Consider the following 27,615-nt stretch of genomic DNA (forward strand, 5'->3'; position numbering starts at 1 on the left):
AAGAAATAGGAAGTTTGTCTCCTTCCCTTGCCAAGATAGACGTCACAAAGTAAACAGATGTGCTGCTGCCCAGTAAACCCAGCCTGGCAGCAAACTGTCTCCAGCAAAACAATAACAGCAAAGGAAGGTGTTAATTCACCCCCTCACCCCATTCACCTCCATGAGGTGTGAACTCTGGCCCCTTCTCCTTAAGTGAGGGTGAACTTCAGTGTTTGGGCTATCTATTTAAAAAACAAACAAAAATAATAAAAAAAACCATGATATAAAGCACAGTTTTCAGTAAATATTAAAAAAAATAAGTACAGAAATCAGTTAATATGCTGTTAGACTCCATGCTTACATGGTATGCAGTGCATTTAATGTAATCTGAATATTTAAATTCAGGCATTTTTAAGGCACACCTTCTTCAGTGCCCAGGGTAAAGGTGCTGTAAATCCCTGGTCAAGGTGATGTTGTCTTATATGTTGAACCACATATTTCTATAGAGATGTGGATGGTCCTGTGCATGGTAGATGGAATGTTGACCCAGAGGTCTGGGATTTGTCTGTAGCTCTGTTTTTCTTCATCAGATTGGCTTTAGGAAAGCCATTTCACCTCTGTTTCACCCTCAGACAAGACACTTACATAAGGGAACGATATCTAGCACTAATCTTGAGTGGAGAGTTTTCACACTACAAAATAAACGGGACAGAGTGTCATTAGTAGGCAAAACGGCCAAGCAAGTTTTGCTCCAGGAACATTGCATTATCCAACTGTGTTGTCTTGGCACTGTATTATCATAAAGGTATTGAGTTTCCTTCTTTTTAGTTTGAATAAAAGTAATTATGGAAAAAACTGTATTTAATCTACCAGGATTTTCAAAATGCTGTTGGATTTCAAACCATTTTTTTTCTGTAATCAGGTGATTTACTGAACTGGATGTTTATACCATGTTTTTGATAAAGGACTTGGTTTTCTGAGAGCAGTGATGTCATGATAGCCAGGGACTGGCAGTCTGAAATCCCACCAGAGGTTTTTTACATGGCAAAAGCAGTTCAGAAGTTTATTCCTCATCTGTCTAAAGACCTGATAGTCTCTGATCCTTCCTTCCTGCAGTAGGGGTTTCTATTTGCACTGACATGGTACCGGTGAACTTAAGCAGAGACTTTAAAGACAAACCCATGTTGTGGTTACACCAAGGAACCCACAGCCCCTGTGCTTTGGTCATGTTGTTCCTGGCTGTGTAATAGCAGTCCTCAGCTGTTCCTGGGTTTTTGTTGCAGGATGGTCCCGACGTCGGTGGAGAGGCTCCGAGAGGGCCGGGGGATACTTGAGAAGGTGCTGAGGAGTGGTGCAAAGGTGTCCCAGAGACACGAATCCTCACCTACCTGCGACAGTGCTGTTGAGAAGGATGCAGGTAGGACAGTGAAACTTTTGGATGTTTGGTTGGTGGGAAATGATGGCCAACTTGTCAGTTGTACCTTCATCTTTAACATTATCGAAGTCGCTTTCTGCAAACCATACTTTATTGTTATTCACATATTGCTTGAGCCTGTATCCCTCTTCTGTTAGACCTGGAAGACCACTAGGTTTCTCCAGGATTGGATTCTAGACTGCCTGCATCTTGGTTCTGACGGGGACAGCTTCTTTGTCCTTGGACAGATGTGCTAAGAAGGTGCTATCATTTAATTCTCATTGGCTGAACATTCACACAAATGTAATATCTCATTTCTGATCATTTTAGGGCAAGTATGTATTTACTTCATTCCAAATCAGACTTTTTTCCCCCCGGTTGCAGTAAGGTGTATTTGAGACCAGCCTCTGAAAACTGGTGTCTCATCGAGGGTTTTCCTGGTTTTGTACACCTAGGCACATCTTTTCAATTCTTTTCCTTCATCCAGTCTTGAGAGGAAATCCTCTTCCCTATCAAAAATGTCACAGTTTCATGGAACCCTACTGGGAGTCCTTCCCTGTCTTTCCCGTACCATTGGAAGTGGCTTTCTTGGTGTTTATTTGGGTAGGCAAAATCCTGGCTCCTGCAACAGGCCTTTGCCCACTCTAACCTGTACATCTCTGGCTCTTCAGTCTCACCCTAAAGTTAGGCTGGAATTAAACTTTCATCTGCCATGGTACATTCTTCTTTCTTGTTACGTAAACCCCATCCCACTCTGAGCTGTGAAAACCTAATGCTGCAGCTGACAAAAGTCGTCTTGTCTCCTTCATCCCACCGCAGCAAAATACGTTTTTTCTTCTTTTGCTTACTGTGGCAATTTCTTCAGCAGCTTGTTTCGATTCTAGTTTATATTCTTGTTTAGATTTTGTGAGCCACCTTCCCTCCCCCAGTTGCTGCTCTGCTTCTTTGTGAAACAAACGGGTGGCTGAGTCCGTGCCGTTCCTGGTAGCACCTGGAATGGTGAAGATGCACATTTTCACTTGATGCTGTAACAGATAATATTGAGGGGAACTGAAAAATCCCAAACTTGGAGGTTTGCTGATGAGGCATGTAGGAATGAAATGGAATTTGTGTGCATTCCACGCTTCTGAGAACTGCAGCTGCTCCCAGCTAAAGCTGTCACTTCATATATGTTTTAGGTTGACACAGGCCAGTACTGCCAAGAAAAGCAGTTCTTCATGTCATTCCTAGTGCAGGTATTGGGAAATGGGGAAGGGAAATGTTGGCTTTAGCTTTTAAGTTTACATAAAGCAAATTCAGGAAGGTCATAGTTTATTTACCCTTTGTAATTTAGTCTTTCAACTTGTCTTTAACTTGTCGAGGATTTTTCTAAGAACAGGCACTGGCAGCTCTGCCAGCATGCCCGGCTGTTTAAAAAACAGTCTTTAGATTTCTTCTGTGAATCACAGCGATCTCCTGGATTGAACAGTTAGTCTCTTCAGTGCGTGACTGCTTAACAAAACATGCCCCGAACTTCCAAATTTTGCCTTTCTGCAGTACTGGGAATGTCACCTGCAGCAAGTCCAACAGCCACTTGCTGCATCGATGCCATTTCAGAAATGGAAGGTGGCACAGGACATGTGCTGGAAGCTTCACACCCCAGTTTCTGTGCAGGTCTGTGCCCTGAGGAAAAAGGCTCCTGAGCCTCAAGAGCAGACGAGCTCTGTCCAGATCCTTGTTAGCTAAGCCAGCACTGTAGTGCAGCACAGAGAGGACAATGGCAGCAGAGCCAGAGACACTGCTGGCACTGGTGCTCGTGCCAGTGCAGCTGGGGCCAAAGCCAGACCTGTCTGGCAGAAGTACAGAGCGGACTGAGGCAGCGTGTCCTGTTTCATGACTGAGACACATCTGTCATATAAATTTGATACTAATACCAACAGTGTTTCACCAAGGCATTTCAAATCTGGCTGCTGAGAATCCCTGAGATGCTGCAGATAAACAACTCTGTCATTAGTCTGCAACAGAACTCTGATGGGAAGTCTCCTAGTCCCAGCAGCTTCCTCCTGAAGAAAGCAGGATCACCAGCCACGGTTACAAGGGTAGCAGCTGAAACATACACATGGCTCAGGGGCTGGGTCACTGCAGTAAGTACTTCTTGCCTACCCTTTGAGGAAAACCGGCTACAGGATCCTGCTGACAGCCCTCCAAGAAGGGACAGTTTTGTCTCCTGAGCTGTAACTGTATCCATTGTGGATTCCTGTAACCAAGGCTGAGTGGGAAATTGCCAAGATCTTAGAAACCATCTTCTGCCTCTGGTATCCTGCTGAGGAGCCAGGGGAGCCCAGGCTGTGTCCACGCTGAGTCTCCAGGTGTGGCCATTCAGACAGGCTGGTCCAAGGCAGGTGGGCTTTGTGCTGAACCAGAGTGCACTGGGGTGAGGGGAGTAGCCCTTCTTCACACGTGTGGCTGTTTGTATATGTTAAGGTCTCCCAGTTGTCTTCTGCTGGGACTCTTCAGCTTCTGGAATGCTGATGGCTGGGGAGGCTGCTCTGGTCTCAGCTGCTGCTGGATGCAGAACACGAGGGCTGGGCTGTGTCGGTGGTGCCATTTGAGAGGGAGCTGCTGTCCGGCCTCAGTCCAGAGGGTGAGGTTTAACATGCTGCCTGTACATTGCAGACACAGCAGAAGGAGACACTCCAGAAGCCCACAAAGGACCAGCAGTTTACAGTCCTTCTCGGTACAGCTACCAGGTAAATGCTTTCATGTATTATCTGCACATTCTGAAATAAAACCTTTAAAGAGATAAGGGGGAAACTGCCCTTGGCTGCCAATTGTTCCCAGTCCTGCTGCACTAAGTACCTTCATCATGAGAAAGAGGTAGGAAACGTGAAAGTCAATCTGACATGCCTTTTCTTTTTTTTTCCCCATGCCTTGTTCAGCTGCTGCAGTCTGACAGTCCCCAGGCAGAATCACAGACCCTGCTCCAGCAGAGCTCCTCCCCGTACAGAGGGCACCTCGCGCCGTCTCCTGGATACAGCTACCGAGCAGCAGCACAGAGGACGGGACACAGCCTCTCCCATGGTTCCTCAGAAACATCCCTCTCCTCCACCTCGTACTCCAGCCCTGCCCACTCGGTCTCCACAGACTGCTCTGCCCTGTTTGCAGGGACCTCGGGGTATTTCAGCAGCCAGCAGCACTCTGGCAGCGTCAGCAGCAGCCTCCTGAGGAAGAGCTGCCCCGCGGCTGCCAGCCCGGCACAGCAGACAGCTGTGGACTCTCTCTCCTCCGAGTCGGGCTCCCAGCCCTGCACGGGTGTGTCGGGCTCCTCCTCCGCTCCCCAAAGTGCTCGCTCACTACAGTCAGACTTGCGGACTATCAGTCTACCCAACTCTGGGCAGTCTGTGCTCTACCAGGGCTCCCGGGGCGCAGTGATTTCCAGTGCACAACACTATCCACACCGCGGGGGAGGCAGTGTCCACCAGTACAGACTGCAGCAGCTTCAAGGTTCTGGAGTAAAGACTCAAACAGGACTTTCCTAGGGCTGCCTGGACTCCAGGAGGACAAAACTGCCCATAGCTCCTTCCAGTCACCTCTGGAAGTGGCTCCTGGGCCGGTGTTGGGAGTTTGCACCTGATGCTGGGGTGCCAGGGGTCAGAGGCTGAGGTCTGAAATGCACGGGTGAGATTTGTGAGCAGTATTGGCCTCTGGCCTGGTAGGAGAACGCAGATTTCTCTGAGGCAGAGACTGTAGCAAAGCAGTTCCCTGATGCGTGGGTACATTGCAAAAACAAAAACAAAAAAAAAGGAAAAAAAAAAAGCAAATGGTTCAAGTGCAATGACTGTGGCACAGCCTCTGTCTCTGGTCCGTGCCCGTGGCCATAGTCACTCATGCAGCACGGACACCGTTCTGAATTTGAAAGCAGTTTAAAGGAAACGTTGGGGGAAGTTAACTCCAATCTCTTTATAGGTCAGGTTCTCAGTGCGTTCTGGGGAGGGCTTTAATCCGTTACGATCATTCCAGTCACAAGCAGATGAGCGCACACGGCTGCCTTTGGGCCTGGGTCACCACTGCCACTGTCAGAGCTTTTTCCAGGACAGCAGAGTCTCCGCAAATGTGAACTAGCACAGGAGGGAGGGGGTTGGAGAGTGCCTGTCGCTGCAGAGGGTCTGGGGTGCGCTGTCATGTGCTGCTTCCTTGCAGGGCTATCATGAACGTGTGTTCTGAGGTCGCTTAAGGAGTCTGTGAACAGGAGCACGGCCGAGGCTGTGCTGTCACACGCTGCCGTGCCAGGGGTCTCCGGCTGCCGGTGTGGAGACACGTGGGGGGTGACCGAGGGCCTGATCAGGCAAGTGATGCTGCAGTGCACAGGGGGCTGCAGGCAGAGGAGCGGGGGCTGCCGAGGGGCGGTGCTGGGGCGTTGGGTGCAGACCCCGGTCTGTGCCGAGCCAGAGGCTCTTGGGGCAGTGCCATGTGGGGTCCTTCCCAGCCGCTGTCAGCCGCCGAGCGTGGCAGGAGAGCCAGCCCAGACACAGTGCGCTGTCTGTTCAATTCCATACGGTTGCCAGCTTCTTTCTCACTTGTTTACTGTAATATCGGGCGTGTTTTTATTTATCTAATTTTATATTCAGTTATAACCATAGTAGGTTAGCTAATATATGACAGGTGTCATCCCTGGTGCTGCAGTGGAACTTCTCCTTTCTCTTGGATAACATAATGCTGTGAGTCTGTCTCCCCTGTCCTTTCAGATGCACAGTCTTCTTCCTCTTTTTTTAGGACTGTTACAGGTTTCTCTAATTCACAATTGAAATCAGGTGTTTGTTCAGCCTAGGGGAGACTTTTAAAATATTGAAACAAAGAGTAACTTTCTCACACTGTCTGGCTGTGAGCGTGTTGGGATGGAACTTGTCACCCCGCAGTTGGGTGTCTGTATACTGTATAAAATAGGTGTAAACTTCACTTGGCTTAGCCCTGGGGGTGCAGCCTCCCCTTTCGTGCTCTGAGCAGCACGGGGCAGGCAGGCTCTGCCCTGCCAGGCGGCGAGAGGGGGCCGGGGGGCCCTGCCCAGAGGCTCCAGCACCTTTGAGCGCAGCAGGGGGGCAGGAGGGAGGGACCCTGGAAAGCTCTAGGAAAGGTGGGGGCTGTAGCTTCTTACTCTAGTGGAGTTTTTACACCATGCTGTAACATTTGAACTTTCACAAGAGATGTAATAATTTTGATAATAAAAATACTTAACTTGAAACCCGGTATTTCTTTCTGTTTCCTTACCACCTTGAGCCTTGGTGCCCAGGATGTGGGGTGAGGGAGTGGGGGCATATTGGTCTCCCTCTCCTGTCCCTGCAGGGTAAGCAGATCTTCACAGGAGCAGCCCTGCAGACCTCCCTTCTGCCAGCATTTTGGGTGAAGCCAGGGGCTGCTTCAGGAGCTGCTGTTCCTGAGGAAAGGAAATTCCCTGAGCTTCTGGCTGGGGTTGTGAGATTGTGGCTGTGCTGCTGTTCTTGCTCATCTTGGGAGGAGATGGTGGGGAGGATGTCCCCTGCACCACTGCAACCTGCTTCAAAACCTGGTTTCTGGTGTGTTGGTAGCCAGGGTTTTCATGTTGCTTGCCTTTTCCTTAGGAAGCCTGAGATGGGCTGAGCCTGGAGGGGGGCCCACCAGGTGTTGCCTGCAAGTGCTGGTCTGAGATGCCCATGGCCGGTGTTTGACTGCCCTCATAATGAGAACGTTCCCCCTGACACCTTGTGAGACAGTGTCTGTTGTGGCTCATCCTGTCCCTGTGCATTCCTCAGAAGAGTCTGACTCCATCTCCTGTACTGCCTCCCCAAAAGCAACTGTGGGCAGCACCAACCCCCCCACTTCTCTCCCAGCAGCTGACCCAGCCCGCCCCTCAGCCATCTGCCAGTGCAGGGCTCACCCGGGCTCCAAGCACGTCCTGTACCAGCGAGACCAGAGCTGGCCAAAGCTCTCCAGATGTCCAAGAGTTCCCCATGCTGCCCTCACACAGCCTGGAATACATCCCTGCTCCTCTACCAGAGCACGCCGCTGGAATGACCAGCCATGTAAGTTGTTTTTTTTCCATCAAGACACATTAGATGAATTTCAGGAGGCTGCTATCAGCCTGTGTCTGCCTGTGAGCTGACAGACCACTCGTGGCAGAAGGGACAGGCACAAAAGCTCCTAAGGATGGATGGGATCCCTGCCCCACCTCCTGCCTTGCCATAGAGTGGGACCCTTTCCCTGGGGACTTGCTTTGGCCATGCGGGTGGAGGCTCAACCCCACTGGGCACAGGGAGGGCTCTCCACCCTCCCTTCCCCACCCTCCCTTCCCCACCACCGCTCAGACACTCATGTGGGGTCCTTTGACCTCCTTGCAGACCACCTCCTCTGTGTTGGCAGTGCTGGCAGGAGCCCATCCCAACCCTCCCCATACCACAGGGCTCCGAGCTTGTCTGGTTTGAATTATATTTTTCAATAAGGTTTTGTGAAACACTGTATCAAACTTTGTACTAAAATACAGATATATTACAGCTACTGTATTCCTTTCTCCACTGATTTTTCTTGGTTTGTTTTTCCAATTCAGCTGGCAACAGCACTCACAAGCTGGCAAGGCCCAGGTGCTGCCAGGCGCAGGGGGTTCCTGCTGACCTCGTTCCAGGGGGGCAGCTGCCGGAGGGAGGTGGGCACCGCCAGGCTCATGGCACCCACGCCGTCCCAGGTGATTTTGGCTCCCAGATCCAGATGGTGTTTCGGCACAGCTCCATCCCTCACTGCCACCCTGCAGGGCCTCAGGGCACCACTTACCTGCTCCCACCAGCCCCTGGTGCCCGCTGAGGCGATGGTTCCTGCAGAGCACTTGATGCCGTCCCTCAGCAGCCTGCATGCTCTGTGGCCCCATCCCGAGACCCACTCTGCTCCCTGCTCCCCGGCCTTGCCCAGTGCCTGGGTCCAGCCCTGCCAGGGCCCCCTGGGGGCCCTCCCTTGCCCGGGGCCCTGCGAGGAGCCCCAGCTGCTCGCACTGAGACGCGGCCAGTGCTGAGGACTTTATTGCATTGCGAGGGCTGCGGTGAGCCAAGCCCCCGTGGCCAGGGGAAGCCCACACACACCGATCTGGCCAGCAGAGCCACAACCGGGCTGCGGCCGCCCGCGCCGGGGTGTCGGTGCCGGCTCTGGGGTGCTGTGTGGGGGCCATCGGAGCCGGGCAGCTGCCCCCGGCTCCCCGCGGGACAGCGAGGTGCAGCCAGGAGGCCGGGTGGGCACAGGAGGGCTTGGGTACCCCCGGCCACGCCGTCACCAGTGGAGATAAAGCACCGTATGGGGAGGGAAGGCGTTTGGCAACAGCCCGCGGCCGGCTCGGGGAGGGGTCTGGCGGGAGGCACCCGCCCAGGGGGTTTTGCATGTTCAGCTGCTCCCACTTACCAGGGCTTACATTCAGCGGCGGAGCGTGTCGGGTGTCCCATGGCCGGCAGCAGCGAGGCCCCGGCCACACGCCAGGAAGCACCGCGTCCTGGGGCCGGGCTCCCGGGGTGGGGGGCGAGGGGATTCGAGTCACTTTACCCTGTTTAGAGAATATGAATTTACATGTAAAAGTAGGGGTTGGGCCCTATCCCGGCCACCGGGTCCCCTGGCCGTGGAGACAGGATCACGGAGCTGTACAAAATGGGAGTGGGGAGGGGTCCGGGACCCGGAGCAGCCGGCACGGGGCGTCACTGGGTGCGCGTTCGGGTGGGAGGCAGCAGGTCAGGAGTCCTGGGGATGTAGAAATCTGTTAAAAACTCCGAGACTGTTTTTTCCTTGAAACAAAACCGCAGTTGGATGCTGTTCTTGAACGAAGCGCGTTTCAGGCATCCTTCCCCGGCGGCGGCCCGCGGGCAGCGCGGGGTGCGGAGCTGGCGGGGTGCGTGGGATGGCGGTGCCGGCGTGGACATGGAGGTGGCCGTGGATGCGGCGGGCGGGCGGCGCATCCCTGGCGCGGGCGGCGGGGCCCGGGGGGCGGCGCGGGACGCTGTGTGGCCGCTGGCAGCAGACGAAGGGCAAGAGAGGGAGGGAGCGCCCAGGCTGCCGGCCATGGGAAGAGGGTCCTGCTGCGGACGGTCGGCCTTATATCCTCTGTGGGAAGAGCACAGCGGGTCGAGGACGGTGTTGGGCAGGTCTTACTGCACCATCGTGCCATCAGCACATGCCTGTCCCCATCCCTGCCGCGCCCCACCCTGTCCCTGCTTCCTCCCTTCCCCATTGTCCCCAGCCTCGCTGCCCTCACAGACAGGGTTTCCCCATCCCAAGCCACACAGCACACCCAGACACGCCACACACAGGGCCAGAGGACAGGACAGTGACACTCAAGACTTACCGCAGTGCCAACAAAATCTGTGGAAACAGAAGAGACGGACGTCAGGCAGGACAGAGGCTCGGCACCCCGCTCCGCTCCCACCCTGCCCAGCCTGCTCCGCTTTGTAGGTGGCAGTTAAGCCCATGGGACTCTCTTCAGGATGCTGGAGGGGCCAAGACCCCCAGGCTGTTCCCACCCACGATCCCCCCAGGGCCCCGAGCCCCTCGGCAGCGTGGCTCTCACCTTTGCTCTCTGTCTTGAGCTCCTCGTGCAGCAGGTCGTTCTGCCGGTTGCCAAGAACAAAGGCCAGGAAGGAAAGGATGAGAGCGTTGAGGATGCCGATGATGGCCAGGATGTAAGCCCAGCGCACGGAGCAGTCGCCCAGGGAGTATTTCCCTGTCTTCTCCCCGCACATGTCCCGTATGGTCTCTGCGTCCCAGCCATCAGGAAAGATCATACAGCCCAGCACCAGGCAGAGCGCTGCAAGGGGGAGAGGAGAGGAGGCATCAGAGGGGACACGGGGTGGCAGTGCCAGGCACTGAGCCCCCCAGTCGGTCCATGAGTGCAGCCCACGCCTGTCAGGGAGCCCACCTTGGCCCCATGACAGCCAGGTGACGTGGCAGGAGACAGCCACCACTGCCCCAGCAGCCCCAGGGACTGGATTTGCACTGGATTTGGCTGCCCCATATCTTGCCCACACAAAAATGGGAACTTTAGGGTCTTGGTTTCTTCCAGCATCAGTCACAGGATCAGTGGTTCCCCATGGGCTTTCCTCATCACTGCAGACTCCCTGCATGTGGGCAGGAGCTACCAGGCAGGAGCTGCAGGCAGGGATGCTGCGTGCTGAGAGGATCGTCATCCCCAGGAGCCCCTACACCCAACCACCACACATCCTGCAAGCACCGCTCCCAGAGGGGTCACCTTCCCAGTGTGCCTCCATCCTGCACGCTCCATGCTGAGCAAGGAGACATCAGGGAACACACGGAGGGAAATGCCAACACAAAGCCTGTGACTGTCAAGGTAAGAAGGTGACGTTTTTTCTAACTACAGCAAGTATAAAAGCTCCTTGTCCGTATCAGCCGGGAAGGCTAAAAATAGTAATGATGTTGGCTGGGGTGCCCTGCAGGTATTTTTGCCCTGAGTTAGGGAAGAACCAAGAAGCTTCTGCCAGCACCAGTGAGGAATTATCTCCCCATCCCTTACTGCTGGAGGGACAGCAAACACCCTGCAGGCATGAGTGCTGTAGCAGTGGCCCCAGGGAAGGGCAGCTAGTGGTCTGGCACAAGCTGTCCGGGTGCTGGCACGTGCTTTGAACTGCTCTCAGGAGGGAAGGAAAATCCCAGGAGGGAGAGAAGCACATGCGGGGCATCACACTAGGAGCAGGTATTGCCCTCGCATCCTGATAAGCTGCACCCAGAAAAGAGCAGGGACACTGAGGTGAGTAGTCTGTGCTCTGGTACATAATGTCACGTGCCAGCTGCTGCCTGGTCTCTGCCTCCTCCATCCACATCACAAACCTGCTCTGTAGAAGTGTCTTTGTAGGCAGTGGTGAGCCCTGCATGCTGATTTAGGGCCGTGCACAGCCCTGGTTCCACCCTGGCACTGCATGGCTGCACAGGAGCTGACAAGCTGGCACCTCCAGTACATCGTCACCAGGGACTCCCAGCCAAGCACAGCGTGTCTGGGGGAGCTCCCTGCCTGCTGGGACTGGGCCAGCCCAAAACCATCCCTCTGCAAGGAAGTACAATCAGCACCAACGCCGTGCTCTGCATGGTAAATGGTGAGGTGTAGCCTGGCCTGATGCTGACCTGGGCACCTTGGGGCAGGATGGCATTAATTCAGCCAAGGGCCTGAAATAAAGGGGAGCAGGTGCAGCAAACCTGTGCCAGGGACTGTTCCCTGTGAAAGCAAGATGCTAAGAGGATTTTAGGATCCACTGAGCTCCCAGTGCAGCGCAGTATGAAACAAGCTAAGGTGCTCTGTGGCCATCCCTGGCAAGGGGGTGGGTTTGTCCCTGCAGCTCAGAGCAGCTCAGTGCTCTCTTCTTCCCATCTGTCCTACATGTTCCCAGCAGCAAGCCGAGTCCTCTGCTCTGTCACAAGCAATTCCCTTTTCTGCATGTCCCCAGCCCGCCCGATGTCCTGGAAACACCTTCCCGTGCCTGCAGCAAGGAGTGACATTGAAGAGTGGAGCAAGAACAAGGAGGGGATCCCCACATAGTCCACAGGCCTCAGCACTGCCCTCTGCAACAGCTCTGAGGGGTGCAAGATTGGGGCTCTGCCTGCACCTGCCTCCCAATGCCCCAAGATCCCTTGCAGACCTGCAGGAAAACCTTGATTTTTGTTTAAAACAACCTATTTCTACACCTTGCAACCACAAGAAAAACACCAAGTGATGACTCCTACTAGAGCCACTATTAAAGAGGAAAAAATAACCCAACTCCCATCCATTTTGCTTTTAATTCCTGTTCTTCTGAGGGTGTGGTGCGAGTCCTCACTGCCAGTGGCACCAAGGATGACTGGCTACTCTGTCACACCCCACAGCTGCCATCCTTCTCCCAGGCCCTGGGCTCCAACTCCCTCTTCTAGAGTTTTCCCAGTTGGAAAGGCATTTCAGTGATCACTGGGGGAGGGTGTATGCGGAGGGAGGATGATCCTGCTGGGGATGGGGTTCTGGCCCCGGAAAAACTAGCATTTCTTGGCTTGGTTTTACAGCTGGTTCATGGCTTCCCACTCCTCAGTGCTCCCTTGTCAAGGTCCTCTAGAAATGAAACGGGCATCTCAAGGGCTTTTGATATCCTTGCAAAAGAAATTAATCAAAGGGAATGTAACATTATGACTCAGGCTGCAACACAAGAGGAAGCTCCTCCCGGCAGGATAACATCTCCTGGTACAAGGTGCATTTAGCTAATTTGTCTGAGTAGCCCCATGTTTGCTGAGTACCACGGCTATCCCAGTACTGCACCTGCCCTGAGCAGCTGTGCCTGCAGCATTAAAATCTGATTTTTTAATCACTTTTTCTGTCCAGTTTAGTCTGCAGGTGTGGGTGAAGACTGGCTTTTACTGCTTTTGCCTCCCATGGGTGGAAGAAGCTCAGGACATGCCCTGCAGCTGAGAGATGTGGCCTCCCCCTGAACATGGGCACACAGAGCATCACACCGCCCCAGGACACGCAAACTGGAAAATGTGGGGTAACGGGGGGGAACCAGCAACCACTGGGGCCCAAAGGGGCTTGTTAAACCTGGTGTGGGGACAGTGAGCCCCAAGCCTCTGGGGAACAGGGGCTGGGCTGTGATACTGGGGTCTGGAGTGGCTGCTTCTCACTAGAAAACCTCCTGAGAGCTGATCACTGAAGGGAAAGGGGACAAACACAGCTGCCCTTCCTTCCCACAAAAACTGAAATCCCTCAAAAATAAATGAACACTAAGGGCAGCGTGCTCAGGACGAGTAGCACCGGCCATTTACACAGACACGAGCTCCCTTACGGCATTTTGCTCCACAGGCTGTTTCCGTGCCAAAAAATCAGCAGGATTCAGAATAGAGTTATGAGTTTGTATGAATCAGAACTGACAGTTACTTTATCTGGAACAACAGTTAAGGGATGTAAGCTCCAGGACACGAGCGGCTCCAAAACGCGCGGCTCAGCCCCTCCCTGCGAGTACACAGGCACATTAACAGCCGCTACGGGAGGGACGCGCTGCCGTGCAAACCCCGGGGCTGCTGCCGCGGAGCACACGGCGCCGGCTGGATGCAAGGAATAGACTGAATCCCTGCTCCTGTCCCCGCTGCAAGGCAGGATTGGCAGTGGAAGGAGGGGGGAGTCTTCAGGAAAGCTTTTCTGGGGGCCAGAAGACGGTAATTGATCAAAGGCTAAGTTTTTTCGCGGTGATGTAATTTTTGCTGCAAGGTCGGCAGGTGGAAGTGGTTCACCTGAAAGATCATATTTTTGGCAATATTTCTCCCTTGAACAGAGAAAGGGCTTGAGGATACAGGACAGAATCACAGAATCACGGGATAGTTAAGGTTAGAAGTGACCTGTGGAGATCATCCAGTCCAACCCCCCTGCTGAGGCAGGGTCACCTAGAGCAAGTTATATAGGAATGCATCCAGGTGAGTTTTGAATGTCTCCAGAGAGGGAGACTCCATGACCTCCCTGGGCAGTTTCATTCCCAGTAGCTGTCCCAGTTACACTCCAAGCTGGTTTGGAGCAGTGGAATCTGCCTCAAATTTTTTCATTATGAAAATCAATTAATGACTTTTATATCCATGAAAACAATTGCTTTGAAACCTCAAACTCTGAGAGGAGTTGGCTCTCCAGCAAGTCCCAGTCAGGAAGATGAGCCTGAGATGTGGCTCAGCAGAGCCACCACATCGTTGCCAGCACCACGGAGCTGTGGTGCTGGGGCCAGACCCTGCTCTCCCTTGGGGCTGAGGCGACATACCCACACCACACGGCCCTGCCACACACAGCCCAGCATCTGCCAATGGGCTTCCTCAGCACTCCTCTTCCTGGACGTGCCAGAACGATGCCCTGCAAGGGGTCCCCACTCAGAAGGTGGCAAACACGGCTCAGATGCAGAAGATGAAGTCACTGCTCAGGGCTCTGCCTCTGCTCCCAGCCCTCGGAAGGGCCCATCCGAGAGGTGAGTGTAGCTCTGAAGGGAGTCTCCCAAAGGAGAAAAGGGCTCAGATGGATATGTATTAACAGATTGTCCATCAGGTAAGGTGCCTGGACATGGCATAGTCAACTCCAAAGTGCTATGGATAAGGACAAACCCCAGCCCTACTGTCAAAGGCATGGCCCTGGACATCATGCATCCCTAGGGGAGCTGGAAGGTCTCACCACACTGACTGCTGGACCTGAAGCACAGGGAAACACCTTAAAATGTGGCCAGTCCATCCCTACATGCAAGAGGGATGGTGTGCTCAGCTGCCTGCCTCTTTTGACCCTCAGTAGATTGTAAGTACAAAACTGAAGACCCCCTGGAAACAGAACCCTGGACCCACTCGGAGTGACTGTCCTGATGAGAAGCATGTGGATGCAGTCACACAGAGGTGGTTGGGCTCTCTTACTCCGGATTATTTGTGGGCACCAAGACAAAGCTTGGAGTTAACTCACAGGGTGATTGTGCCTTATGCTACAGCAGAGGATCAGGGAATCAGAGGAAATGCTCAGACTCCTGGGAAGCCTCCCCAGTACGTGGTGAGGGTGTATTCCTATGCTCCAGTCTTCTGCAGATGGATCCTAAGGGGGATTACCGTCACAGCCCACTTCTCTTCAAGTAAGCATCATCCCATGGGACTTTCTGAAGGAGCTCCTCCACTGATTTTGAGTACTGAGGTGGCATCAGGTGCTGTCAGTCACACAGTTGCTGACGTGCTCATGTTAAGGGCCCATCTCTGGTTTTGTAACAGAAGGATTTAGCAAAATCTCGTTTTGCGTTACTGGGATTTCGAACAGGGCAGATGGCCACGTTCTATTTGCGATAAAGCAGAGTCTTTCCTCTTAATTAGATCCAGTTTCCTCCTAGGGGGGCAGTGGCTTTTGAACTGGAGCTTTCTGTCAAGCTCTAATTAAACTCTGCCTTGATTGCTGTCCACTAATTAGACATTGATGATTTAAACTTTTTTTTTTTGAAAGAGATCCTGAATTCCTCATGCCCCTCCCCCACATTCCTGCACTCGATTTTTCTCTTCTGCCGAGCCCATCCATGCCCACACTCAGCAGCCCTGTACTCTGCACTGGACGTTCCAGAGGGACAGGGTGGGGACACCTCTGCCCCATCTCTCTGCTAGTCCCCTTGTTACCTGGTTTTCACCAGTGAGACCAAGAGACTTTGAGTCTCACTGTTGCTGTAGTAGTGCAAGTCCTCCTTCAGCTAAAGCCTCATCGAGGCAGGAGGAATGTCCTTCCCTTCTCTGCCCCTCCAAGCCCTCTCCTCTGGCACAACCCTCCAACCTCCCAGGCAGATGAATCTCCGAAGTCTGCCACCATGCTGTGCCAGAGCCTGCATCGGGCCACCTACTGCCCTACTCATGAGATCTGGCCCCTGTGTGTGCTCCATGGGTCACAGCAACTCCTCCTCCATGCACAAGGTAACACATCCACCTGCAGCTGTCTCTGACATGCCCGCGGAAGTTCAGCCCTGCCCAATGCTCCAGGATGAGACTCCTTGCTGGGACACACCACTCCACCACCTCTGTGTCCTAGCCCTCCCTGACAGGGACACCAGCCTGTCCTGCAGGACAGTAGCTCTCTTGTGCTGTCCAGTCTCCAGGCAGAGTGCAGGGACAACCTCTGTTAATGCTGCCTTGGACTTTCCCCAGCACAGAGAGGCCACGGAGCCATGCTGCTGTGGGAGAGCTCTGAGCCAGCCTGGCCCAGCTGGAGCCAGAGGAGCTGATCCATGGCCCCAGCAAGACACACGCTTGGGGTTCACAAGTGCCACTATGAGCAACGCATGTGTAACAACAAGGTGCAAAGTGTGAGCAGGGACAAGCCCCATACAGGACAAGGGGTATCCAGAGCTGACAGCACAGGGTGCTGTTGTGGCCACCCAAACTTGAGCCAAGGCAGGACAGGAGGCAATGGGGAGGAAGCTCAGAGCTGCCTTGAGTGCAGTGCCCTCCACCACACAGCTCCCTGTGCAGCAGCAGCACTCGGGTTGCTCCAAACCACTTGATTAAGCTGCTGACAATCATCGGTAGGATTTGGGCTCTGAGCTTGCTTTAAACTGATAAATCTTCAGGACAGGGAAAATTAAAGATGAGGGAATTTCCTGATAAGCCAAGGCAGCTCCTGGTCTGGCTGTGGTCCTGATCTGGGTGACGAGAGGTCAGGCTTTCCAGCCCCAGCCAGCTGCAAGGGAGAGAGCTGGGCTGGCTGCAAGGCCCTAGCACAGAGGGGCTATATCCTTCCACATCAATGACTGGGGCCCTGCTCACAGAGGGGACAGATTGGGTCCTTTCATTAGGAATAAGGGCTGCTCTGGGTCCTTCCAGTGGAAGCTCTGGGTCTATTCACACTTTGTATGTAGTGGAGAGTAACAGTGTCTGTCTATAGTTCATAAAACTGGACAGAGAAGGAAGTGAGGGATCCCCCTACCAGGGAAAGCTCAGCATCAGTTCTCAGGGTCTTTCTCCAAAAAGGACAGACTCTCTGTTAGGACAGCTCAGAGGTCTGTGCACAAGAGATACTCAGGATCCTTTATTAGTATAGGCATTAGGTCCTCTTCTGGAGAAAGGGTTATTGTATGGTGCCACTTTGAGGAGTGAGTCTATGAGGGTCTTGGGGCACATCTGCAATGGGGTTTAATTTGTGGAGGGAGCTAAGGAGAATCTATAGACAGGGACACTTTGGGGGGCAATGACTGGGCTTGAGCCTGTGGTCATGCCTGAGCAGACCTCAAGGTAAATGTATAATGTTCCCCCACGGGAAGCACTGGAGAGAGCTCAAAAGGCTTGTCCTCACAGCTCTTTCATGATGTGGGAGGGAGGGGGCCTGGGCACAACATGTCTTTAAGGGGGAGCTGAAGGGTCTGTCTGTGCACAGGTGCTTTTACAGGGCTGGGAGATCCATGCATGGGTTCCTACCAGTGATGAGGTTCCTTCAGACACTGGGGATTCCCCTAAAGTGAGTATCCCTTGGGGACATCCCTTACTCAGGGATGTCCCTGGGGCTGGTTTGACAGAAAGGCTAGTCCCTGATGGGGACTGTCCCGGGGTGTCTGCATCCCCAGGGGCCTGATCCCAGGTCCAATGTGTCCTAGGCCATCTTGCAGTTGGTCCTTGATTCTGTCAGTCCCTGTTGTAGGGTATCCCAACACTGGTTCCTGACTGGGGTGTCCCAAGGCTGGTCCCTGGCCCAGGATGTCCCGAGGTACTCCAAGGCCAGTGCCTGGCTCAGCTTTCCTGAGGTACTCCAGGCTGCCCAGGTGGCTGGGGCCAGTGCCTGTTCTGGGATCCCCTAAGGGGGGGTCCCTGATCCAGCTTTCCTGCTGTGTCCCAGTGAGTCCTGCGGTTCCCTGGAGTCAGACCTTCCTGAGGAACCACAGGTTCCAGAGCCCAGAACAGGTGCAAATTCCTGGTGCTCTGTTAGTGCCAATGCCTGGCCTGGGTGTCCCAGGAAGTCCTGGAGTGTCCTGAAGACACTTCTTGGATGGTATGCCCCATGGCCCGACAGTGCTTGTACCCTGCCCAGCTTCCTTGAGCAACCCGTGTTCCCTGAAGCCAACCTCTGCCTGGGGAGCCCCGGGCATCAGTGCCAGCACCTGTTCCTGGTGCTCTGTCAGTGCCAGTGCCTGCCCTGGGTGTCTCAGGAAGTCCTGGGATGTCCTGGGCCTGGCTCCTGGCTGGGATACTGTATGGTTACTCGTACCCAGTATTTGTACCAGAACCCAGCTTTCTTGGGCAGCCCTAGTGTTGCTTGTGGCCAGGGGATACTAGGGAGCCCTGGGTGGCAGTGTCCTGAACTGGTGCCCATTCCTGGTAGTCTGTCAGCACTTGCACCCGGCCTGGGTGTCCCAAGAAGCCATGAGGCTGGATCCTGGAACCACGGCCCCGCAGTGCTTGGACCCAGCCCAGCTTCCTTGAGCAACCTCGGTGCTCCCTGCAGCCAGGGACCCCACTACCAGTGCCAGGTCCTCCCGGAGTGCCCCACACCCGGCGTTGCCCACATTCCCCCCGCCCATCGCCCGCCGCCAGGCCCGGGGCAGGCCAGTGCTCCCGGTGCCGGTGCTCCCGGTGCCGGAGTGTACCTGCCAGCAGCTGCATCCAGGCGCAGATCTTGTAGACGGTGGCGGTGTTGCAGAAGAAGAATAGGGCGAAGCAGGTGATGCAGCCCAGCGTCAGCACCATGGAGAGCAGCACGAAGAACGCGGCCGCCTGGAAGGCGCCCGAGGGGATGGTGCTGAAGTCGGTGAAGGAGCCACGGCATGACAGCTCCCGGCCCGCCAGCCCGCTGCCCACGCAATAGTGGAACAGCCCGAAGTACCCGGGCTTGGGCGTGTTGACGCTGTCGCCCACCCAGTAGGGCTGGATGAAGACCACCACGTTGATGATGGCGAAGCAGATGGTGAAGATGGCCCAGAGCACGCCGATGGCGCGCGAGTTCCGCACGTAGTTGTCATGGTACAGCTTGGAGGCTTCCTGCGAGGGCAGCATCCTGCCGGCCGCCGCTGCCGGAGGGCGGGAGGGGCCGGGACGGCGGGGGGCCCGCCCGGGGTCGGCGGGGCGGGGGGGGCCGCGGCCTAAGAGCGCCCGCGGGCTGCCGGGCCCTGCGACACCCGCGCCGCCATCTTGGCTGCCGCCTCTGCGCCCCGCGCGCTCCCGCCGCGCGCGCGCGGCCGCGCGCCCCCCGCCACTGCGGAGCCGAGCCCGAGCCCAGCCGAGCCCGGCCGTGCTGAGCCGAGCCCAGCCCAGTCCAGCCCAGCCCGAGCCGAGCCCGCCGCGCGCGCCCCCCAGGGATCGGGCTGCTCCGGCCGCCTTCGGCTGCGCCCGCCTCGGGCTCGGCCGGACTCGGGTCGCCTCGCGACGGGCACTGTTCGGCACGGCTCAGCTCGGCACGGCTCGGGTCGGGTCGCCGAGCCGGGACGGAGCCGGCGCCGGGCCCGCCCCGCTCCCCCGGGGCCGCTCCCCGGTCCGCCCCTGCCCGGGGCAGCACCTGAGCACGGCCCGGTCAGTGCCGGCGGGTCCCCGGGGGGTGCGTTTGGCCGGAGCGCGCCCGCAGGGAGGGTGTCCATCCTCCCGTACCCCCTCCGACCCCCCGAGTGCCCGGCGTAGCCCGCGGGGCGGGGAGCAGAGCTTCCCCACCCGCTTGGTGGGGACGGAGCAAGTTGAGTTGCCGCCGCTGTGGCACTGGGACAGCGAGACCCGACCCAGAACCTCTCGTGTGACAGCGCAGGGCCAGTTACATGACTGTGCCAGATCAGGTGTGATGACAGTGCCGGGGTACAGAAGGTGCGCTGGGTCAGGTGTGGTGACAGGGACGGGTACCCGGCTGTGTGTCAGGTGTGCCAGGTCAGGTGTGGTGACAGGGCCAGGGTACACGGCTGTGCCAGGTCAGGTGTGGTGACAGGGCCAGGGTACACGGCTGTGCCAGGTCAGGTGTGGTGACAGGGCCAGGGTACACGGCTGTGCCAGGTCAGGTGTGGTGACAGGGCCAGGGTACACGGCTGTGCCAGGTCAGGTGTGCCGGGCTGTCACCCCGAGGCACTTGTATGCCGGCAGGTGCCCTCCAAAGTCCTGCCCCCGTCCCGGCAGCCTCCCACTGGTCCCAAACCCAGCAGAAACCAGACCACCTCGGCCCAGTTTCTTTCTCAGGGTGCCGAGATGCACCGCCTTAGCTGCACTTAAACTCGGCTGTCATAAAATGCTCCAGGGGCCTCATTCTCTTTCAAGTCTTGTCAAGATTCGCAGCTGGTTTGCAAGTCAGACAAACGCGGATGAAAACCACTTTGTGTTCCCCTGCAAGAAGCAGGGTTCCGCGGTACCACTCATCCCGCAGCTCCGACCGGCACCGGCTCGGTGTGCGCGGCCACACCTCAGGAGGGGGTTCTTTATGAACCGCAGCGCCCTGCGCACGCCTAGACAGCCTTTGCCCCGTCTTTCTACGCGCGGATGCGGAGCCCAGTCCGCTTCCCCCCCGAGCGGTCCCGCTGCCCCGGGGCGGAGCGCGGCCCGGCGCTCACCGATGACGGCGGAGCGGGCGGAAGGGGCGGTGGCGGCGGGCGGAAAGCGGCGGGCGGGGCGATGGGCCCGAGGCGGCGGCGGTGAGCGGCGCGGCCATGGCGGCGGCGGCCCGCGGCTGCCCCCCGGCGGGCTCCGGGGACCGCGCCCTGGCCGAGCTGCTGCTCGAGTTCTCCCGGGCACAGTACCGCGCCAAGGACGGCGGCGGCGCCGCCGCCGCCAAGGTGAGGGCACCGGGGCTCGGGGGGAGCGGGGTTCGGGGGTCCCGGCGCGGCGGGCACTGAGCGGTGGCTCTGCGCAGGTGGAGCGGATCGAGCGGCGGTGCCTGGAGCTCTTCGGCCGCGATTATCGCTACAGCGTGATCCCCAACCTGCACGGCGAGGTCTGCGCCCACTACCCGCGCTACATCGTCCTCCTGGAGCGCGACGCCGGCCGCGACCCGTAAGGCCCCCGGTCCCCGTGTCCCGCCCCGCACAGCTCACACCCGCCGGAGCGGTGGTGGTTGTTGTTGTTGTCGTTGTCCCGGGGAGCCCTCGCGCCCGCCGCTGCTGTCCGGGGGAAGCCCTGCACTGCGCTAATTATAGCCGGCGGTGTCACCGCTCCGAGGGCTCCCCTCGCTGCCTCCCGGGGCTGCCGCGCTCCCGTGGGGCTCCTCCCAGCGCCCCGGGGCTCCTGGGCTGCCGTGGTGAAAACCGAGCCTGTAAGGAGGGGTGTAAAGGAAGCGCCGGTGCTCCAGGGCAGCGCCAGCAACGCTGCATGTGGCCCTGGAGTAAAGGCGAGCACAGCGCTGGGTCCTGGTGGTTGCTCTGCTGCAGCTCGTCCGAAGGCTCGAGGCTGAGAGTGAGACTGTGCGATGCTCGCCCTCTCTTGATGAGGTGCCCGTGGTCTCACTGCAAGGCCTCTGATGTGGGGAATTTTAGTCTGCAAAGCATCTCGGGGCACGGGGTCTGATAAGGACTAGGCAGACGAGGCATTTTGGACAGATATTTCTGTCATTCTAGGCTGTTTCACCTCTCCCCACCGCAAAGGGCGGGTCAGTGGGCACTGAGGTCTAGTGAGCTAATGGGAAATGCTTCCTGGGAGTTTGATGCATGTCTAAGCCAACGTATTTCTGGACTTTGACCCACAGGCCCAGGATCACGTTGGTCTCACGTTGCTCCCTGCATATCCAACCACAGCATCTCAGTTTTATTTTTAATTCCAACAAGACATAACGCAGTTTTGCAGTCTTAACTGCATGCCCATGATAAGCATAACATGTTCAAAAGAATGATCACCAAGTCCCCCTCACATGTCCAGCTGCTTTGCCTGAGGAAGGCAAACAGCAAAACAGCACCTGCTGTGCTGGCACATGGGCTGGGTGCTGTAGGAGGGGATCTTTGGAAACCAGTCACAACTGACTGTCAGATGGGAGAATTTCTGCTTGATGGTTGGATTAGATTAGAAGAGATTAAACCCCTTGCTGCAAAAAACAGGAAACTGAAGTCTGAAGCAGTAAATGTAACTAGGGAAGAGAAACCGAATGCTTCTGCTTTCCTGCTCTTGCAAGAGGAAAGGGTGCTTAATTTTTCTGACAAGTATTCGAAACAAGAGTATTCACACTTGATGCCCCATTTTCTTCTGTGACTTGTGCAAGCCAGCAGTGGCAATTAACTTTTTTGAAACTCATTCTCCAAGTCTTGATTTGCTGTCCCAGAGAGTCATGGAAACAGACTACATTTTATCATCCCTCTCCTGATTTCTGGGCAATACTCTCTGTAAAAGCTGCTAAGTGATCTTTAGACAAATTCAGGTTTTAGTTTCATCATTGTATGGCTGTGGAATAATTATTACATAGAGACTGTTGCACTTCTTGTGTTACAAAACACAAGAACCTCTTCCGGTGAGCAGGACACTCCCTCTAGGACTGTGTGTCTTTGGCTGCCTTTCGTAGAACCACAGAATGGTTTGAGTTAGAAGAGACCTTAAAGATCCCTGGTTCTATCCCCCATGCCAGGGGCAGCAACACCTTCCACTGGACCAGGTTGCTCAGGGTGCCATCCAGCCCGGCCTTGGACAGTTCTGCTTTCATTTTTGTAATGTTCTTAATCAGCTGCTAAGATCTTCTTGAGGCTTCACACCTCTGAGAATCCTAAGGTGTTTCGGAAACAGTTTTCACTTGTGCAAACACTGCTGCCCTGTTGGTTCTGCTGGAACACCTGCTTCTGGAGCATGTGGGGAACCAGCAAAAAATGGATACTTTTAACCCAGATCAGTTTCCTGATCCTGTTCGTTTTGTGGCTGGGCAGCCCGGGGAAGAAAGGATGTTGCTTGGTCAAAGTTTGCTAATACTACTCTGAAATCCAGGGAGGTGCAGGAGGAATTCCATGTGTGTTTTTAGTCTCCATGTCCCTTGATCAGGTGCTGATTGTGAGGAGTCACAAAAAGTAGCAGAGTGTGTCTGATATCAGGAGTCCTTCCCTGTGCTTGGAAATCTCTGATATCACCTCACCACACTGCTGAGTACACGGGGACGATCGCTACCCTGATCCTGCTGGCCACACTATTGCTGGTAAAAGCCAGGATGCCCTTGGCCACCTGGGCACACGCTGGCTCATGTTCAGCTTGCTCTCAACCAGCACCCGCAGGTCCTTTTCCGCTGAGCAGCTTTCCAGACCCAACATAACTTGGCAGTTACTGTGATTGTGCTTAATGAAAATGTCCAAATCTCAGTCACAGGCCACATCTTTGGTTTTACAAGATGATCCTGTTATGTGTCTGCACTCCAAATGAATATGATCACAGTCGTGTGTAATGTAGCAACATAAGAGGAACACTTTGTTCCAGTGCTGTTATGGTCACACAAAGAGGAGCATCTCTGCTTCAGGCCTATCTAAAATAGTTGCCAAAACAGTTGCTGCTCTTACAGGACATGTTTCCCTTGCATTTAAAAAGATTATTTTGGGTTTGGGGTCTGATTTTGGGTGGAGGGAGGTCAAGAAGTAAGCTTTGCCCAGCAGTATCTTCTGGAAAACAAATTTCTGAAGAACAACATCCCCTCCACCCCTCTACCACAAACACCAAAAGGTAAAAAAAAAAAAAAAAAAACAAAAAACTCACACGTTATTCCTTCTACCTTATTCTCTGCCTTGTGCCAAACAGCCTTAATGATGCTCTTTCATGTTGCTGAAGAGTGCTCTTTTTGAACCTTTTTCAGTAGATTTTACTCCTACTTACATTGCATTTAATCACTAGTCCCTGTAAAAGCATTACACCTGTTCTTCAGAGCAGGTCAGCCCTCCCCTTACTACAATAGTCTCGGTACAACTGTGTTTGTTTACCATGTTTACCTCTAGCTCATGTTTATCTCTCGCTTTACTGATGATGGTTATTGAGATGAGAAGATCTGAGAGCCCTGTTTGTAGCACATCCATAACAGGTAGCAGAGCAGGTCTCTCCAGAGCGTGTGCAGGCGTGGTGTGCCTGGGAGAGGGGCTCATCCTTCTGTGTCCCCAGTGGGGTGTTTTGGCTTCCTGCTTGCCCCATGCCCTGGGTTCTTGCCAAGCTGCTCAGAATCATTCCCCAGTGCTGTGATGCCTCTCCAGGGAAGTGCAGTGAGTGTGCTGAGAGGTGAAACCTGTTGTCTTGTCTCAGCCCCTGGGGATGCACTTCTCTTACAATTTCTGATCTTTCAGGCACTGCATTTTTGCAGAATCCCTTCTTCTGGACTTAAAAGCAGTGCCATGGAGCTATTCTGGTTACACTGTATTAAAGTTCTTGTTTCCATCTGTATTCTCTTTTGCAAAGGAAACATAAAGGCAACTGGAGCAGAGTGCAGGATATGTCTCTTGATTGCGTGCATTCATTTAAAAACAACCCCACAACCAAATCTGTGCGTCACAATCTCCAAGTTTCAAAATAGTTTGGTGGTGGGAATTATACACAAAGGCATCTCTTCTCACACTGCTCACGTTTTCCTGTCTTTGCAATTAGTACCCTCACATTCACAGCGTTTAAAGAAGATTAGCGTGGGTTCTTGTTCTTTAAATTCTGGTATATGTCAAAGCTCTTTGGAGCTGGACCGTAAAATAGTTGTGTGTGCAGGGAAATGTGAATAAACTTAAGCCTCCATTAATTCTGAGAATTTTTTTCCTTCTTTCCTTTTCTTTTTTTCCTTTTTTTTTTTTTTTAAATGTAGGACTTGAAGGTCTTTTTTGCTGTTTCTCTCCTTCCACTGCCACCACCCTGTATAATCTTTTCCACAAGCAGATCAATTTCCTTGTTAATAATAGGTTAATTTTTTTAATCCTTCCCAGAATGGCAGCTGCTGGTATGTTGCTCCACACTCTCACTGATTCTGAAGTTTAGCAACTTTCTTTTAACTTCTGGCACAAAGGTATTAATTTGTTCTTAGGCCAGCATTATTCTTTGCCTTTGAGTTCTCCTCCTCCCTTGTTCTCTCCTTCCCCCTGAAGAGCTGTGTCCTCGCTTCATCTGCTCTGCCAGTCACTCCCTGGTGGTTTCTCTTGCAGCATGGACTGTCCCTTGGCCATCCTACTCATCTTGCTGTGCCTTTTCATGCAGGGGTGGGTCACCAGGATCAGATGCCTTAGGTGAAAGCTTGTGCTCTGCACAGTAATGCTGGTACTTCTCCATCCCTCTGGGGAATTTCCTATGATCTTATTTTTCCCTTTTTTCAGACTTACCATGTTGATAATGTGTGAGGATCCAGAGACAACCAGTTCATCTAGGCTGTTCTACTGTGCTCCACTACTGGGAAAGGGCTACTGGAGATTCTTGTTAAACATCTCTAAGTGCATGGCCATGCAGTTCTGTATGTCCAGACTTCACCTGGTTTCTATTATGTCAGCCTGGATGCTTCTCCAATTCATTATGGCAACTTTAGTCCTCCCTGCATTGATTTGCTGTTTTTGGCAAATCAAGGCCTGTGTAGTTCAGAATTAAGTTTGGATTTCTATCAAATGTAGACACTACAGGAAAAATTGCAGCAATTTTAATTTGTTTCCAGATTGTCTCCCAACATGGAACACGCTTCTATTTTGACTTAAAGCAGAAAACCAAACAAAATGTAGTTATACAGATGCAGCTGACATTAATCTAAGGACCCTGCTCAACCCACTAGCTGAATTACAGACCGTTGTTTAATTAACTGGCAACACAAGTACTTGAGTGACCAGAACTAAGGTTCATGGAGCGTTCAAGATTTGATTCTGTATTTTATTTATTTTTCCTTGAAAAATTGCTATCAATCTGATAGCGAATTCACTGGGATGGTAGTGCTGAGCTACTTTGATGGGAAGGTGATGGGGAGGAAAGCAGAACATGTATTTTTGTAGGCACTGTCTCACTCCGGCAGTCCTTCACTAGTAATCCACATGTTAGTCTGCATCAGACCCTTCTGATGGTGCTGATATTGCCAGCCCCTGATGTTGCTGTCATGTACTGTGCACTGGTCTTTCAAAATAAAGAAAAGGTGACAGAGAAGTGTCTCTACGTGTTGTACAGCAGAAGAAGCAGTTCTCAAAGAGGTGTCCTCTTGCTTGTGAACTTCAGAGCTGGCTTCTAGGGGAAGGGGGTGGGGACTGCAGCCCAGGGTGTCTGTGGCAGCTTTGCTGAAGGGTGTGTGAGGAGATGCTCTGTGTACTGACCCGAATCTCTGCCCACTAGGTTTGAGAGCACTGTGCAGGTTGGCAAACTGCAGGACCTCATCAACCGGAGTAAGATGGCACGGTGTAGAGGACGCTTTGTTTGCCCTGTCATTCTGTACAAGGGAAAGGTAAAGCTTTGTGGGTTACCTGTCTTTACGTAAAAAATGACCTTTCTTCCCAACATAAGAACTGTGTGGCCATGTCTTCAGTCAGTTGCCACCTTTCCAAAGGCTGTAAAAATCTGTGCTTAGGTACCAGCAGGCAGCCTGTAGTAGTAGGTAGCATTTGCTGTCTAGGCTACATAAGTCATCTGTGGGGACTTTGGGCTATTTTTCCCCACCAAGCCTTGCACCAAAGAGCTAAGATTTTTTTCTCCATATATGTGTCCCTTCTGAAGGACTAAAGATATTTGATGTTTGGGAGGGGAAGGATAATTATTTCCCTTTCAGCCCCTTAGACTTCCCAGCAGTGAGCTTCCTTTGAATAACTTTTCTCTCTAGAAAGAAGCTTCCCTTGTCTGTTCCCTGGAGAAGCAAGATTGCAATGGTCTTATGAATGTGTGGGCTTCCCTGCAAGGGGATCTGTAAGAAAGTGAAATTAGATTCATTTTTATGTGAATTACTTAAACTATGTGGAAGCCCTGTAGGAATAGTCTCATTTAGAATTTAAGTAGCTTAATTCAGTTTTCCTAGTTCAATTTAGAAACACTGTATGAGTAGTGAAATCATACCTGTGACAATGTTAATCTAGCTTGACTGATGCCACTGTGGGCTGCATCTGCTGACCTTTTTCTGCAGGAGTGAACTGCCCAGAGTTTCGTAATCTCATCCAGAGGAATGTGGAAATAAGGCTCAAGCAGGGTATTAAGAGAGCATGGATGTTGCTAACTTGACAGGAACTGATTGTATTAGTGAACTGGAGATCTGGAGATGAAAATGTGATTTAAAAACTAGCTACAGATAAAGGCACTTGGGAGTTTGATGTGTTCAGAGAACTCTATCTGGACCAGGGTGGAGGGGAGACTGCAGAGAGGCGATAGCTGTAAGTGCCAACCTTTCTGTGGAACGTGTCAGCAGATAGACCAGAGACCTGATAAGGGAAAGACTCCTGGAGCCTGTGTGGTTAATAACAAAATCTTCCTCCAGCATATTTGCAGATCAGCAACTCTGGCCGGCTGGGGAGAGCTCTATGGGCGCACTGGCTACAACTATATCTTCTCAGGTGAGTGAGGGGCCATTTGTCACTGTCTGCCTGGTGAGACTGGTCAGTGCTGGCACAGTGACCTACACAAAGCAAGCTCTTCCCAAGAGTTGATGAAGAGCTCTAGCATGGACCTGCTTGTATCAGGCTCTGCATAACAGAGCAAAGACTGAAACCTCATGCCCTATTTCCAAGCACGGTACTACAGGACAGAACACCACAGCTCATAAGAAACAATGACCAAAGAACTTGAGGCTGAAGAGTGAGTTACAGGAAGCATGTAGGCAAGTAAGGCATCCCAAAGGATTCAGGGCACTGATTCCCAAATATCGGGGATGGAAGTAATGGAAGAAAGAGGATTAGAATTTGCTGTTGCTTGACTAATCA

The 27,615-nt window shown here is 53.6% G+C and overlaps 3 protein-coding genes across 6 annotated transcripts in view; 2 read left to right on the plus strand and 1 right to left on the minus strand.

Annotated features, from left to right (window-relative positions):
- The window catches only part of SETD5 (SET domain containing 5), a 65,130-nt gene extending 58,519 nt beyond the window's left edge, over positions 1-6,611 (plus strand). Inside the window, exons 22-24 of the mRNA XM_017820612.1 lie at positions 1,263-1,396; positions 4,049-4,122; positions 4,312-6,611. Coding sequence (XP_017676101.1) covers positions 1,263-1,396; positions 4,049-4,122; positions 4,312-4,911 — 808 coding nt within the window. The 3' untranslated portion in view covers positions 4,912-6,611. The remainder of the gene's footprint in view (positions 1-1,262; positions 1,397-4,048; positions 4,123-4,311) is intronic.
- Positions 6,612-9,353: 2,742 nt separating this feature from the next.
- On the minus strand, positions 9,354-19,020 carry LHFPL4 (lipoma HMGIC fusion partner-like 4). The gene is made up of 4 exons (XM_017820580.1): positions 18,451-19,020; positions 9,939-10,175; positions 9,717-9,733; positions 9,354-9,475 (listed from the first exon to the last, which is right to left on the minus strand). The coding sequence occupies exons 1-4, from the start codon at positions 18,854-18,856 to the stop codon at positions 9,467-9,469; spliced, it is 669 nt and encodes a 222-aa protein (XP_017676069.1). The 5' UTR covers positions 18,857-19,020; the 3' UTR covers positions 9,354-9,466.
- MTMR14 (myotubularin related protein 14) overlaps positions 18,806-27,615 on the plus strand; it is a 33,956-nt gene continuing 25,146 nt past the window's right edge. The window contains exons 1-4 of one of the 4 annotated variants that reach the window (XM_017820570.1): positions 18,806-18,823; positions 20,682-20,821; positions 26,048-26,156; positions 27,174-27,249. In XM_017820570.1, coding sequence (XP_017676059.1) covers positions 18,821-18,823; positions 20,682-20,821; positions 26,048-26,156; positions 27,174-27,249 — 328 coding nt within the window. In that variant the 5' untranslated portion in view covers positions 18,806-18,820. Of the gene's footprint in view, positions 18,824-19,590; positions 19,624-20,419; positions 20,605-20,681; positions 20,822-26,047; positions 26,157-27,173; positions 27,250-27,615 lie in introns of those variants that run through there. The other 3 variants (XM_017820569.1, XM_017820567.1, XM_017820571.1) reach the window with 3 other exon arrangements.

The sequence above is a fragment of the Lepidothrix coronata genome, unplaced genomic scaffold, assembly GCF_001604755.1.
Source record: "Lepidothrix coronata isolate B3197 unplaced genomic scaffold, Lepidothrix_coronata-1.0 Scaffold84, whole genome shotgun sequence".
In the NCBI taxonomy this organism is placed as follows: Eukaryota; Metazoa; Chordata; class Aves; order Passeriformes; family Pipridae; genus Lepidothrix; species Lepidothrix coronata.